This window comes from Trichoderma reesei (assembly GCF_000167675.1).
Source record: "Trichoderma reesei QM6a unplaced genomic scaffold TRIREscaffold_14, whole genome shotgun sequence".
In the NCBI taxonomy this organism is placed as follows: domain Eukaryota; kingdom Fungi; phylum Ascomycota; class Sordariomycetes; order Hypocreales; family Hypocreaceae; genus Trichoderma; species Trichoderma reesei.
In genome coordinates, this window is record NW_006711161.1 from 159,021 (window position 1) to 171,677 (window position 12,657).

The 12,657-nt window shown below is 54.9% G+C and overlaps 4 protein-coding genes across 4 annotated transcripts; 1 reads left to right on the forward strand and 3 right to left on the reverse strand.

The window, feature by feature from the left end:
• Window positions 1–1,551: 1,551 nt before the first annotated feature.
• TRIREDRAFT_122657 (Hypothetical protein) lies at window positions 1,552–2,687 on the forward strand (the record flags this gene model as incomplete). Its single annotated transcript, XM_006966690.1, has 1 exon — window positions 1,552–2,687. Exon 1 carries the CDS (start codon window positions 1,620–1,622, stop codon window positions 2,685–2,687), a length of 1,068 nt encoding a protein of 355 aa, XP_006966752.1. The 5' UTR covers window positions 1,552–1,619.
• A 216-nt stretch (window positions 2,688–2,903) lies between these two features.
• TRIREDRAFT_64498 (uncharacterized protein) lies at window positions 2,904–5,450 on the reverse strand (the record flags this gene model as incomplete). Its single annotated transcript, XM_006966794.1, has 4 exons — window positions 2,904–4,376; window positions 4,485–5,016; window positions 5,084–5,318; window positions 5,390–5,450. Coding segments are annotated over 4 exons (2,301 nt in total), but the record flags the coding sequence as incomplete, so codon positions are not given.
• A 746-nt stretch (window positions 5,451–6,196) lies between these two features.
• Window positions 6,197–7,567, reverse strand: TRIREDRAFT_64545 (uncharacterized protein; the record flags this gene model as incomplete). Its single annotated transcript, XM_006966795.1, has 1 exon — window positions 6,197–7,567. One exon carries the CDS (start codon window positions 7,565–7,567, stop codon window positions 6,197–6,199), a length of 1,371 nt encoding a protein of 456 aa, XP_006966857.1.
• Window positions 7,568–9,830: 2,263 nt separating this feature from the next.
• Window positions 9,831–10,696, reverse strand: TRIREDRAFT_64790 (uncharacterized protein; the record flags this gene model as incomplete). The annotated part of the gene is made up of 3 exons (XM_006966796.1): window positions 9,831–9,924; window positions 9,987–10,382; window positions 10,461–10,696. 3 exons carry the CDS (start codon window positions 10,694–10,696, stop codon window positions 9,831–9,833), a joined length of 726 nt encoding a protein of 241 aa, XP_006966858.1.
• Window positions 10,697–12,657: the final 1,961 nt, after the last annotated feature.

The following is a 12,657-nucleotide window of genomic DNA, read 5'->3' on the forward strand; positions in this document are numbered from 1 at the left end:
CGCTGTGGTGACTAGCCCGGGCCAGAAATTAGGGGGCGTGTGGAGGGATAAAAGGAGCCGGGAAGAGCCTGAGCGAGGTCCACAGGCGCAGCTATGGAGGAGGGATTGATGTCGCAGGTAGCCGTACGAGTAAGTGGTGATGATAATACGGGACAGAACTGAACTGTGAACTGATCTGAACTGAACAGGCACAGGGACGGACGGACAGACAGATAGACAGACAGGCAGACAGACAGACAGACAGATACGGCACGGAGAGACGGAGACGATGGAAACTGCGCAGCAGCTGGATAGAGGACCGCAGATCGCGAGGGGGGGCCTTTTTTACGTTGCGCAAACGAGGCGGCGGTACTACATGCAGGCGGACGGCATCGCATCGTCAGACGATGTGAGGAGACGCAGCTGCACACGCTGCGAGAGTGGCCCAATCCATTCAAGCGCAAGGGTTTATGCCCCCCCGCAAGTCTGTATCCAGAAAGGCGGTAAGGAGCCTCTGGTGCAAGATGCATCGAAGCCGTCCAGTGAGAGCCTGAGAAGCGAGCAGAGGGAGATGCCCAAGTCCACTGCATGCGCGCACATGCCCGTCGAAAAGGGCACCAGGATGGGCGCCGATGGGGTCGGCAGTGCTCGGTACGAGTAAGAGTGCGCTCGCCTCGCGCGTCTACCATGTACAGTATTCGTCCAAGCTTGCATGTACGAGCATGGAGCAGTTGTGAGGAGATGGTCGTTCGTGACAGTTGCTAGTCCATATAGCAGCGTATGATGGGGGGGGGCCGGTGGATATCGAGCAATGCAAGATGGGATGCTACGAGGCTATCTGACTTGTCCAGTGCCGCATACGTCGTTACAACTACTCGCGCCTCGTGCATGCAGAAATGCCCATCGAATCAGGCCCCTGGCTCCGGCAGAGGCAGAGTGATGAGATCCATGTGCGCCCACGGCACGCAGATTGGGCTATGAGAAGAATCCTCCGTGCCGAATGATTTATTAGTAGTAGTGCACGCTCCTTTTTACTACCTAGGTACCTACAAACAGACCTTGTATGTTCTCGAAGGATGGCGTCAACGGGTAAATCATGGGATCGCCCACTTGTTTGGTTATCTGCATGAACCCAGTACGTACCCAAAGACTTGAAATCTTCACCAGAACCGAGATAAAAATAAATAAAAACAGCCACGCAAAGCCATCCCGCCTCAAATAAACAAGACGTTCCTAGTCAAACAGCTCCCCTGAATGAAACAAAACAACACCCAAAGCGAGCAGCTGCCTCAACAACCCATTTCTTCTTCATCTCTTCTCTTACCACATCAAGCCTAGCCCCCCGCCCGCCCGGTCTTGCGCTAGTAAGATCCCGGCCACATCAGGACTCAGCCTCCAATTGGCTGCGCACGCTCAAGGGACCCCCTATTTACGGTTTAGGGCGCCAACGCCATGCCTTCCAAATTTAGTTGTTTGTAGAAGCCCCAGATGCATGCCTTTTTGCTTTGCCGTCATCTTTTTTTTCTTTATTGGGCGATTCTCTCGATTTGATTGTATGACACTTTGATATCGGCGATTCTTGCGCCTCGTCTGGAATCTCCCTTCATTTCGCTCATTTCCCTCGCGTCTCAGAGCCTGCCATGGCCCTGCTCGGCATCTCGCTGATTGTCGTGTCCTTCGTCTTCGTGGCGCTCAAGCAGCCGCAGTGGCTGCGATTGCCGTGGCAGAGTTGGGTCGGAGGAGTCGGCGCCATCACGGACGGCAAGGAGAACAAGACACTCTCAGGCCATGAGCGGAGGAACAGTGAAGCGCGACAGAACGGCAAAGGCGCCAGCCATGGAGTCGCGCCAGAGATCGCACTTCAGCCACCAAACGACGACACAGAGCTGGACCTGAGGGGGTCGTCATCAGCCTCTTCCACCGATCGAGCCTCTTCGACCTTGAGACAGCGCAAGCCCGACAATGTCCCTCCCTCGACACTTCCGATCATCCAACCGCCTACGATCATGCCTCCCACGATCACGTCCCCAGTCATCCAAGAGCCAGAAAGTCCAACCACGCCCAAAGCCGAGCCCACGAGCCTATCACAGCCCGTCCCCAGCCTCTTCCTCGCCGAGTCATCATCCTCCCTCATGATGCCCCCTCCGCCTCTCCCTTCGTCCCGACCCAACGGCCGCATTCCCGCCCTCAATCAATACCCAGCCCCAAACTCGGCCCAGCGAGCACGTGGCCCAACTCCCAATAGAGGCCCTCCCGCCGCATCATCATCCTCCTCCTCCTCTGGCCTCGCGCCTCCTCCGACGCACTCTTCCAAGCCCGCCAAGCCCAGCCGGCAAGTTGTTCTCACGCCGGGCCACTCCCCGCTGGACTGGGCTCGCATCTCCGGCCCAAACTCCGACCTCCGCGGCGTGCCCGCTGCGACGCCCTACCTGCGCGTGACGCCCTCGATGCTCAAGGCGCAGACGGGCCGCAAGGGCAAGGATGCCTGGATGGCCATCAACGGAAAGGTGTACAACGTCACGCCGTACGCAAAGTTCCACCCGGGAGGCGTGCCGGAGCTGATGAGGGGCGCGGGCAGGGACGGCACCAAGCTGTTTGGGGAGATTCACCCTTGGGTCAACTACGAGACTATGCTGGCTGCGTGTCTTGTCGGACTGCTGGTAGAAGAGCCGGAGGGCAAGGAGAGTGAGATGGACAGGATGGACTAGATGATTCAGGGCTTTGCCTCGAGACGAAGTGATATATGCATGCAACGCAAAGAGCAGACAGAGGACTTCCTTCGTAAATCACTAGACGGAAGCTACGCATTCACAATTAGAGAGATACCCCCCCAAGGTTGGTAGGATAGAATTACATGTACATATATGAAGAGATGGCGTAACGCTACCTATGGAGGTATGCTACGTTCTACGTACAGGCGACGATTACCGTCTCTTGCCAAATCTAAACTTGAGCTCGTCGTCGCTATCATCGCTATCTCCAACCTCCAGCAGCTTCGGCGCCACCCTCGACCTCTTCGGCGGCGGCGCGTCCCTAGCTGCCGCAGGCTCCGTGGCCGCCCTCTTCGCTTGACTCGTCGCCCGAGACTGTCCGCCGGTGAGCTGGCTCCGTGTGCCCCTCTGCGACTCCTCCCTACTTCCACCTCTTCTCGACGCCGCAGCTCTGGCAGACGACGCCTCCGGCGTTGCTTCTGCTCCTTCCTCTTCGTCGCTACCATCAGAGGCAATAATAACCCGCGCCGAAGAGGCACCACGCGATGTCGTCGTCGGCAGCGACGGCTCCACAAAGGGGGAGTTGGAGTTCCTTGCCTCGCCGGCGCCCACGGCAGAGCGCTGGCTCGTCGCCCTTCTGCGGTCACTACTGACATCTTCCAGCCAGTAGTTGTCGCCGACTCCAAACTCCTTGGCCTTGACCTCGGTGAGGGCGACAATGACCCGGGCGGGCTGCCTTCCCGTTGCCTCGCCCCTTTTGCGGAACTTTTTAAAGTTCTTCATGCCGTTCCACTTGGGGTTCCATCGCCCGTCGGCAATGTCCTGTTCCCTCGTCCTGTCCGAAGCCCTGTCTGCGGGGCGAGGTTGAATCTCCTCCACAATGTGAAGCCGACGTATTTCGGCCAGGTCGATGTCCTCTGGTAGGTGGGCCAGGTCCTCGGCCTCGGCTCGAGCCCGGGCTTCCGCCTCTTCGCGGTTCTTCGCAGCCAAGGCCAGGACGTCTATCTCTTCCTTGACCTTCTTCTTCTTCTTTTCGCTGGTTGGCTCTGCTTTTTCACGTTCCTCCGGCGCAGGTTCAGGCGAAGGCTCAGCAAAGCGTCCTCCCCTTTCGAGACGTTGCCGTTTGAACTTTGCCACAGCCGGCGCCATGCCCTCCATCAGATCAGCTTCTGGTACAGGGGAAGGTGCTCTCTTTCTCTGTGACCGAAAGGTGCCATGCTGGGTGTCGGGCGCCAATGGAGCATCATCCTCTTGTGACACAAACAACCCTCCTTCGTCCTCCTGCGCTTGCGATTGCTGTCTCGCTGCGGCTTGGGCAGGGGGCGGAGGCGTTTCCTCTATAGGCACTTCATCGTCGTCGTCGTCGTCAAAGCCCGCAAACCTCCTCTTGACTGGTCTTCGCATCTTGCTGCGCCGCGGAAGGGGCTGAAAACTAATTTCTTGAGAAAGCTCATTCACCCCTGCTGTCATTTGGCTCTCCGAGTTTGGTTGAGTGATTCGCTCCGACTGTGCACTTTCTGCAGGCTGAGCATCCTGGGACCTGAGGGAGGACTCTACCTCCAATGGTCGTCGCAATCGGCTCGCATCCTTGATCAGAATCGCTTCTAGAAACTCATTTTGTTCAATAGGCCTGTGGTCTAACAGCAGCGAGACCGCGGTGATGAATTCGGTGTACCAGCCAACAAGCTCTCCTTTAGCTGGCAGAAACCTCACCAAAACAACTCCTTTGCCTTCGCTCCCGTCATTGAAAGACCCGGTCCCCTTTTCACCCGCAACTCCTTTTACGTATCGAACGAAATCATCGGGCCGCGTCTCTTCCGGCTGGATGGGATGCAACATGGCCTTGCCGCCCCCGTTTGTGATCGGCGCCATGAGGTTATCATACTGAATCTGGTTGTAGAAGATGAAGGTATATCCTTCAAAGACGCCCTTCCTCCCGCTGTCAGGCGCATACAGTTCGTCCGGGTGCTGCACTGGTTCACTACCCCGCGGCGGCAGATGCTCCATCTCATTGGGCCAAAATCTGTAAAAGTCCGTCTCTAAAGAGCTCGGCTCTTGGCTGTCCGCGCCGCCAGAGAGTTCTGTTGCGGCGGATATTGCATCGAGGAAGGACTCCGTGACGATGTATTTGCCGTTGATGAGAGCCTGCAAGCCCTTTGCTGTATTTCGCTTCTTCGATATGACGTGTGTCGTGTGCTTCACGCTGTAGTCCGTCAACAGCTTGATATCTAGCTGCTCGAATCGTTCTTTGAGCGAGGTCAGTGGCTGCGTCTGCAGCTCTTTGTTCGTAAACGAGAAGGTGAAGACCTTTGGATCCCATCTCAGACTGAAGATCTTGTCAGCAGAACGCGCTTGTGCAGACATCCGCATCCACGAGTTTGTGGCGCAAGTACCTGAACGAGTCTGAGCACTTGCCCAGCATGATCTCATATTCCTCGACCTGGACATCGTAAACCTCTCCTTTGATCTTCTGCCCATTGACCACCGTGCCTATCTTAGTCGCGAGGTCTTCGATCTTGATCTTGGACCGGCTTGAGAGATTGTGCGCGTGTCCTTCGGTAACGGGGTCGACCGTGATTGTCAGGTGTTTGCGCGAGATGGTGTTGTGCGAAAGTACTAGCTGGCCAGCTATATTCAAGTCAATCAGCGCTTGTCCCCAAGAAATACCTGCTCAAAGCAAATCAAAACTCGTCACTCACGCTCCGATGCCGTCCTCCCAAAGAGGTACGTTTTGCCCGGCCGCAGCCAAAGTGTACGCCCTGCGTGAAAGAGATCGGGTCAGCTCAGGGCTTCTGGCGCAGAGGCGCGCGTCTTCTGGCTCACCTTGAAAGGCCCCTTCATTTGTCAACAGCCACATCGCCACAGGCTGTGATTCATTCTGTGCCACAGGCCATTTCCTAGAGGCGTGTATGATAGAGGTATAGGTAGTAGGTGCAAGTAGGCAGGTAGTGGTGTTGCTGATAGGCGAATGACGCCGTGCACGCACTTACTTGGCTGGTCGTGAATCCTGGGCGGGGCGGCGCGTCAACCTTGGGCTCGTCTTCGACGCCAATTCACGTGCCGTTTAAACTGCGTCTTTCTTGGTGCGTGCTGCTAACATTGATGCTCCTCCCAATCGTTCTGAAACTACCTACTCCAATCAATATCAGAGGCGTCATATGGATCAGCTTACTTATCACTTCTTCGAGTGCGATGATTCACCAACAAATTTGAGGAAGACTGGATTCAGGTCCCCCCAAACAAGAGACATGGACTTCGTCAGAAGGAAAAGCTGTATACATCACAAGCCATCAACAATCTACAATCGGCTATAATTGCTCTATATGCTCGTATATGCATTATGAAGAGTGCAAATGCTATATGTACAAAGATGGACGTTGGTATATAGGTAAGTAGGTACCATGGCATTCATTACATGTCCTGCTGCCAGTCACCCAGGTTCCTCCCTTAATGCATGATTACCAACATCGCTTATCGTATCGTAAAATGCAACTCGCCTTCAATCCTCAGACCACCCTTTTCCTGTAAAAGTCAACCAACATTCGTCGTCGACCAGCCTTTCTGCCTTGCTCAACCAGTTCCTCCCCGTTGTTCGTCTTGTAAGGATCAAGCTCTTCCGGCCGTTCGTTGTTCGCCCTCGCAAGCTCCTCGATTTCGCCAATCTTCCATCCACGAAGTATAACCATGCAGACTGTAGCAGCAATGAACATCAGCCCCGTCCATAGCTGGGTGCCGAGATAGCTCCCCGTTCCAGTCACAATCTGCAGAGCAATGGGCTCGCTGAAGGTGCAAGGGGGCAGAATCATCAGCCACAGAAGATTGAGCGCCGAGGGCACATCTTGTAGCCCGACAATCTCGGCCGCAACAGGTCCGACAACCGTCCAGAATGTGCCGGCAACAGTTCCGCAGATGATAGCATAGAAGATCAATACGCCATATACTTTGGCATTGACCCAGACTACCAGCGAAAAGATGCCGGCCAAGAAGCTGCAGACGGCAGCCATGTTCATTCGCCCAGTTCGATCACTAGAGTATCCCATAATCGGCCGGCCAATGCTCTGGCCCAGGTTAAAGAATGCGTTGATGAGGGCTGCTTGGGACGATTCAAGGCCGATTTCGTTGGCATAGTTGGCAAGACTGAAAATCACCACGGAATAACCCAAGATGCTAAACCAGCCGAACAAGATAAACAGCAGAAATTCGGGCCTCGCCAGAAGAGTGCTCTTGAAGGCTATATGCGTCGATCCCACAATCTTGTTGCGATCCTTGACCAGGAGACTGCAGATGAAGTTGACGACGAATGCGATGATGCCAAGGATTCGGAAAGCCCATGCAAGCCCCAAGTTCTGGATCATGGCGCCGGCAGCGAAGGAGTACACAAGGCCTCCCAGACCTGATCCGGCAGCGGCTATGCCATTGGCGAGGGAACGATGAGTCGTGAACCATTGTGGAATGATGCCCACCGTGGCCGTGAAGAGGCATCCCATGCCCAGGCCGAAGCAGACACCCTGCGCGAGGAAGAGATGCCATATCTTGTAGGCGAAGCTTGCTGCGATCCAACTGGCCGCTTCCACGCAGACGCCAAGCAGCATCACTTGTCTGGTGCCAAACTTCTTCACGGCGAGTGTCGCAAACGGAGAGATGCCCATGGCGCAGCTAATGCTGAGAGATCCCACGAAAGCATACTGTAGAGTCGTTGCCCCAGGGAAAGTGTTGTTCTTGATGTAATAAGCCAGGAAGACGCCGTAACTCGAGTTCATGCCCCATGTGTGGGCGTTGACGATGCAGATGGCGGCGGTGACAACCCAACCATAGCCCCCATTTGGGGGTGGAGGCGGCGCATTGTTCTCGAGCTGCTGACCCTGTGACTCAACCATGAGTTGCAAGTTTCCCTTTTCCGTCTCATCACTCATAATTCCGTGGTCATTGTTGTCCAGGCGAGGCCCCGAGGCCGACACGATTGTGTTGTCTGTGTCATACTTGTCGCTCGGCGTCTGGCCGTGATTCATCTTTCCCATTCAAACCTTTCAAACAGCTTCCGACAACTGCACAGGGTGACTATCGAGTCAAAGTCCTGCCAGTGAGACGAATCTGATCGTACGCTCGTAAGAAACAGCAAGAGCAAGATAAAGACGATAGAGGAGAGAAAATGTCTGTTGGCGATGAGCCGAATGGGCAGCATTATGTATGTGGTGCTGGATGGGTCATCGGGGGGCCAAAATCGGCCCCATTATCCGCAAAGATCTGAAGAGGCAACTAATTACTTAAAAACACTTCCAATTTTTGCTGTTTTGGGCCACGCCGAAGCTTGGCTTGGGATCTAACGTGAAGGGCGCGGTCAACAATATCTTCGCTCAAGCCGGGAATATCTGCCGGGGATTAATGAGTGTGAATGGTAATTGAACTCAGCTAACTCTTGCAATTGCTGGCATTTTCAGACTAGTCTCAATAGGCAATTCTGCGGCCACGATATCAGACAAAGTCCTATCACTATCGGTGAGCGATTCCATCGAGAATGTCAGATTGCAAGTAACAAAACGTTGAGCGAGACACATCCATTACAGAGAGTGATCCCAAGTAATTAACAGCTCAGCGGCGAGCTCCAGTCTGCCAACAGAGGCAACGCACAAGATAGAAGTGGCGAATCAGCCAAAGTTCAGCCGGATCAGAGAGGTATGCGCCCGGTCTGTCGCCCTTCGTCGGTTGTTGAGGAACAGAAACGTCCCGGACTGCGGATTGAACTCTTTCGGTGCCGGGACGGAAGCCGGAGGACTGCCCCATCCCGCATGCCGGGAGTTTGTCATAGGTTCTCATACTGCTCCGGCTTTCGTGCTCGTTGTGCCGTGCGCATGATGGCTTATGAGGTCGGGATGGGGCCAAGAGAGCCTCATACCATATCTCCGTTCGGCACCATGACCGCCTCTCTTGTGGGCTGGTCAAGGATCAACAAACTCTTGCTGCTCTGTTGCTCTGCTGCTGCGCCTTTCGATGGAGATGGAGATCTTCTGTTCACGGCATGAACCTCACCTTACTTGAAACATGCTAGCAGGGGCGCCTCCCGCTCTCTTGAGATTGCTCTGAGACCGGCGCTTTGAAACCCGTCGGTAGGGCTGCCAAGCCGGTTGCTCGATTGCGCCAACAGATGGAACGTTTCTCTGTACCTTGCATTAGGTGTAGAAGAAGCGAAACGTTGGCGCTTGTTTGAGCGTTGGTCGTCTATAGATAGATCCTTACCCGACTCAACGGCCTTCAGTGTTGATGACGCGAACATAGGAGGTGGTCAAAGCAGAAGTTGACGAAGACGTGGCGCCGTTGGACTCTCCGTTGACGACGCATGTCCTCGTGCCTCAGGGGTAATGTCCCGATCAACAGCAGAGCACAATGAATGAGCGTCTGGATGGTAAATTGCAGCAAGGCAGAATTTGGATGATCTTCATGACTCTCGCGGTGAAACATCATGTGCCGCAAAACATCGCTGTCGAATGGGATGGTGCCGTCCAAGGCAGTAACTACCACTACCTGCCTAGTAACTAGCTCACACCTGCAGACCGGCATCTCCCAATCTGTAAGAGGAAACCTCTTTGAGACACAACACTGCACCAAAGACGGCAGTTACAAGAAAGGAGGGGGGAGTCGCCGTACTAGTACATCTGCCGGTTGTCAATTGCTGCAGATAAGTCCTGCCCCGAAAGAATCTCTCGAGCTTTGAGGAAGGAAGGTGTCGCCGAGTTGAAACGAGTTCAATTGGCAACACTACCTAAGGTACCGTAAGGTAAGGTGAGGTAGGTACGAACCTGTCAACAAATGGTCATGTAGGTACCTTAGATAGCCAGGCAGGTTTACAATCAATGGTCACGGTGACAGTTTCCAATTGTTGGGCAGACGCAAACGTCATTTTCATTAATGGTATATAGCAACAGCTGGGTAGCTGCTTCCTGTATTACATCGCAGTACGTTTGGGAATCAGAAAATGAGAAACAGATAAAAAAGAAACGCCAGGTTCAAGATAAGGTATTGGTTCCTGCTCGCAGCCCAGCCCGCCAGGAACCACGACTTCGCTTCACTCAGGTATCAATCCACGCTCCTCCACCGTCGCTCACACGTAACCAAGCACACGCTTCGCTTATCCTCGACGGGAATTTAGGCCTGAGCGCGCTCAGACTTGCTGGCACGGCGCTGACGAGCCTGCTCAGACCAGGGGAAGTGGATGACCGGGACCTGGAAGAAGGAGTTGCTATTGATTGGTCAGCAGGCGAGCAACATACAAACGCGCCGACATGTCTGGAGGGTACGAACCTGCTGTCCTGAATACCGGCCAGGGCGTTGTACCAGGCCAAGAAGGCGGCCAAGAAGCCGAACAGACCACCAGTCTTCTGCAGGGCGAGGGCAGCGGAGGCGTTGCCCAGGTCGGAGGCGTACTGCTCGCAGGCCAGGAAGAGGAAGGCCAGGTCGAGAGTGAAGAAGAGGAGGAAGAAGGCAAGGGTGGATCGCAGAGTGCACATAAGAAGGACGGTGGTGAAGATGAACCAGCCAGTCAGGAAGAAGCCCAGAACGCTGGCAACATCGCCCTTGTAGGGGCCATCGGGCGCCGTGATGCCCCATTCGGGAGTCAAGAGGATACCGTACGAGATCCAGAAGCCGCCGTAAGAGCTCAGGGCGGTGGCACCAAAGGTGTTACCAGCAGCAATCTCCCTGAATTGAAGACATGTCATCAGCACTCGGCTCCACTTGTGCGACAGCGGGTGGTCCCCAGCTTGGATCGAAACTTACCACATGCCAGCGAGCAATTGGACAAGACCGCCATAGCCGAAGGCGAGGGACACAACGACATTGGGCTCGGAGACGCCTCGAGCGTGCATGTTAATGGCCGACAGGACAAACGTGGTCAGGGCGAAAGCGGAAAGACCCAGAGGAGCAGGGTTGGCAAGCTTTCGGTGCTCATATGGCCTCCAGGCACCAGGCTGAAGAGCACCACCAAAGGCCTGAGCATATTGGCCAAGGGTCATCTCGCTGAAGTCGCCGTGGTGGCTGTGTCTGAATCCATGGCGCGGGGTGGTTGTCTGCTCGACACCGTTGGTCTCCTTCTCGTTGGGAGCGACGTGAACTTCGTCAGCCATTGTGGATTGCTGTTTGCTTTGAAATCGATCGAATTGGTTGGAAACGCGAAGACGAGGCTGAGTGAAGAGCTCTCTTATAGACCAGCTATGACCGGGGTATTATGGGTTGAGAGAAAGCAGAGCTTCGCATACAGAGCAACTGCTAATACGATTTGAATTAGGAACGACCGGAGCAAGAGGAGAGGGTAGCAAGAAGAGAGGGTGGGGAGCAAAGAAGCTTTTATAAACAGGGCATATTGCTACATTGAGCACGCTATGCCTTGCTGCCGTACGCAGGGTCGGACAAAACGAGACCGATGGCTGAGACTTTCGTCGGCGGATACCCAATGTCCCCAAAGGTCGCGGTCTGGTACCGCAGCTGCTTTCGTACTCCGTGCCTACAGCTAGCACCGCACTGCGGGATACAGGGGGACAATCCGGCGGTCGCGAGTCAATCAACAACGTGCGACAGATCTAGCAGGTGGAGACTGGGAAGAGAAAAGGGTTGCAACGAGTGACACGCTGGCGACGGACTTGTCCCGTAGCCCTCCGGGGAGCTCTCGTTATGGGGTCATTGGGATATTCTTGCATCCAGTATGTGATGTACGGCTCCCCTCCGTACCTACTGCGTACTTCCGGCAGTACATGAAGGATTCTAGTCCCGTCGCCAGCAAGCCAAAGAGGTGGGTGGCGAGCCTGCTGTGTCCACCTCGACTTGGTGCCGCTCCTCTCGAAAGCTTATCAACATACGGAGAAACTCCAGGTGGCTGTCAAGTACTCAATTGCACTCGTCACTTCGCTACGAAGTACCGCAAGTCAGGTACTCGCAGTTCATACGGGTTGCTACCCCCTGGGCCATGTTCAGAACGGTCGACTTCCTTGCCGAGGACTGTTCCCGCAAGCCCCATCTAGCCTGGGCTAGGAGCTAGGCGAACAGCGCAGGTTCCGTTCATGGCGTTCTCTGCCGCCCATTACAGGTCAAATCATCTCACTAGGATTACGGGACACTCCGTTGCTCGAGGCTATGTTTGAGCTTGTGGAAAAGGCTACCTCCCGCTAGGATGGATGGACGAAGGGAACTACAGACTCCAAAATTTCTGCGGCCAAGAAAAGAACCAATGGTCAAACGAGAGAACAACGATTGGGGTAGAGGAGTGGGGAGAGCTTGGGGTTCCAGATCCCTGCCCTCCAGAGTCAAGCCCGTCGAATGAGCCCAGGATTGGGGTAGTATTGACCCACATCCTCCTTGAGCTGACGAAGGACCTTGTTGCCGAAGAGGCGTCGCCTGGTGCTTGATCTCATGCATGCTTAGGCCGCCATCCGTTGTCTTTGGTGGGCGCAACGGTGAAAGGGCGAGACGGCGAGAAAACAAGAGAGAACGAGAGAGGAAAAGTCATCCTTGTCCCCGGCACAGGCCGCCACAACGCATTAGGGCCAAGCCTGGCCAGCCACTTTTGCCCAGGCTTTTCTGGAAATTTTTCAGAGTTTAGGCTATTTGGGCGTGTCACCGAGCCCGACGACGAGAACCAACAACAGTCGAGAGGATTGGTGGTCGCTGTGGGAATTGGACGTGTCAAGGCTTGGCGAGGCCCATGCACATCGAACGAGCAGTTGCAAGGTGTGAATCATTACGGCCTGGCCAGAAAGAGAATGAGAAGCGTCGATACGCAGTCCGCTCGTAAGGCTGCTGGCCAGCCGTTGAAGTCTCGTACACCGTACATTACTTCGTACCTCGTACTCTCGAAAGGGCCCATCTGCTAGCCTCCACGAAGTAATACTCGTAGCTAGATCCGCGATGGAAGAAGCAATTAGAAGGGATGGTGAGATGTGATCACACTCCCTTTCGGCCGGCCTGGCTCCAATGAGAGGCC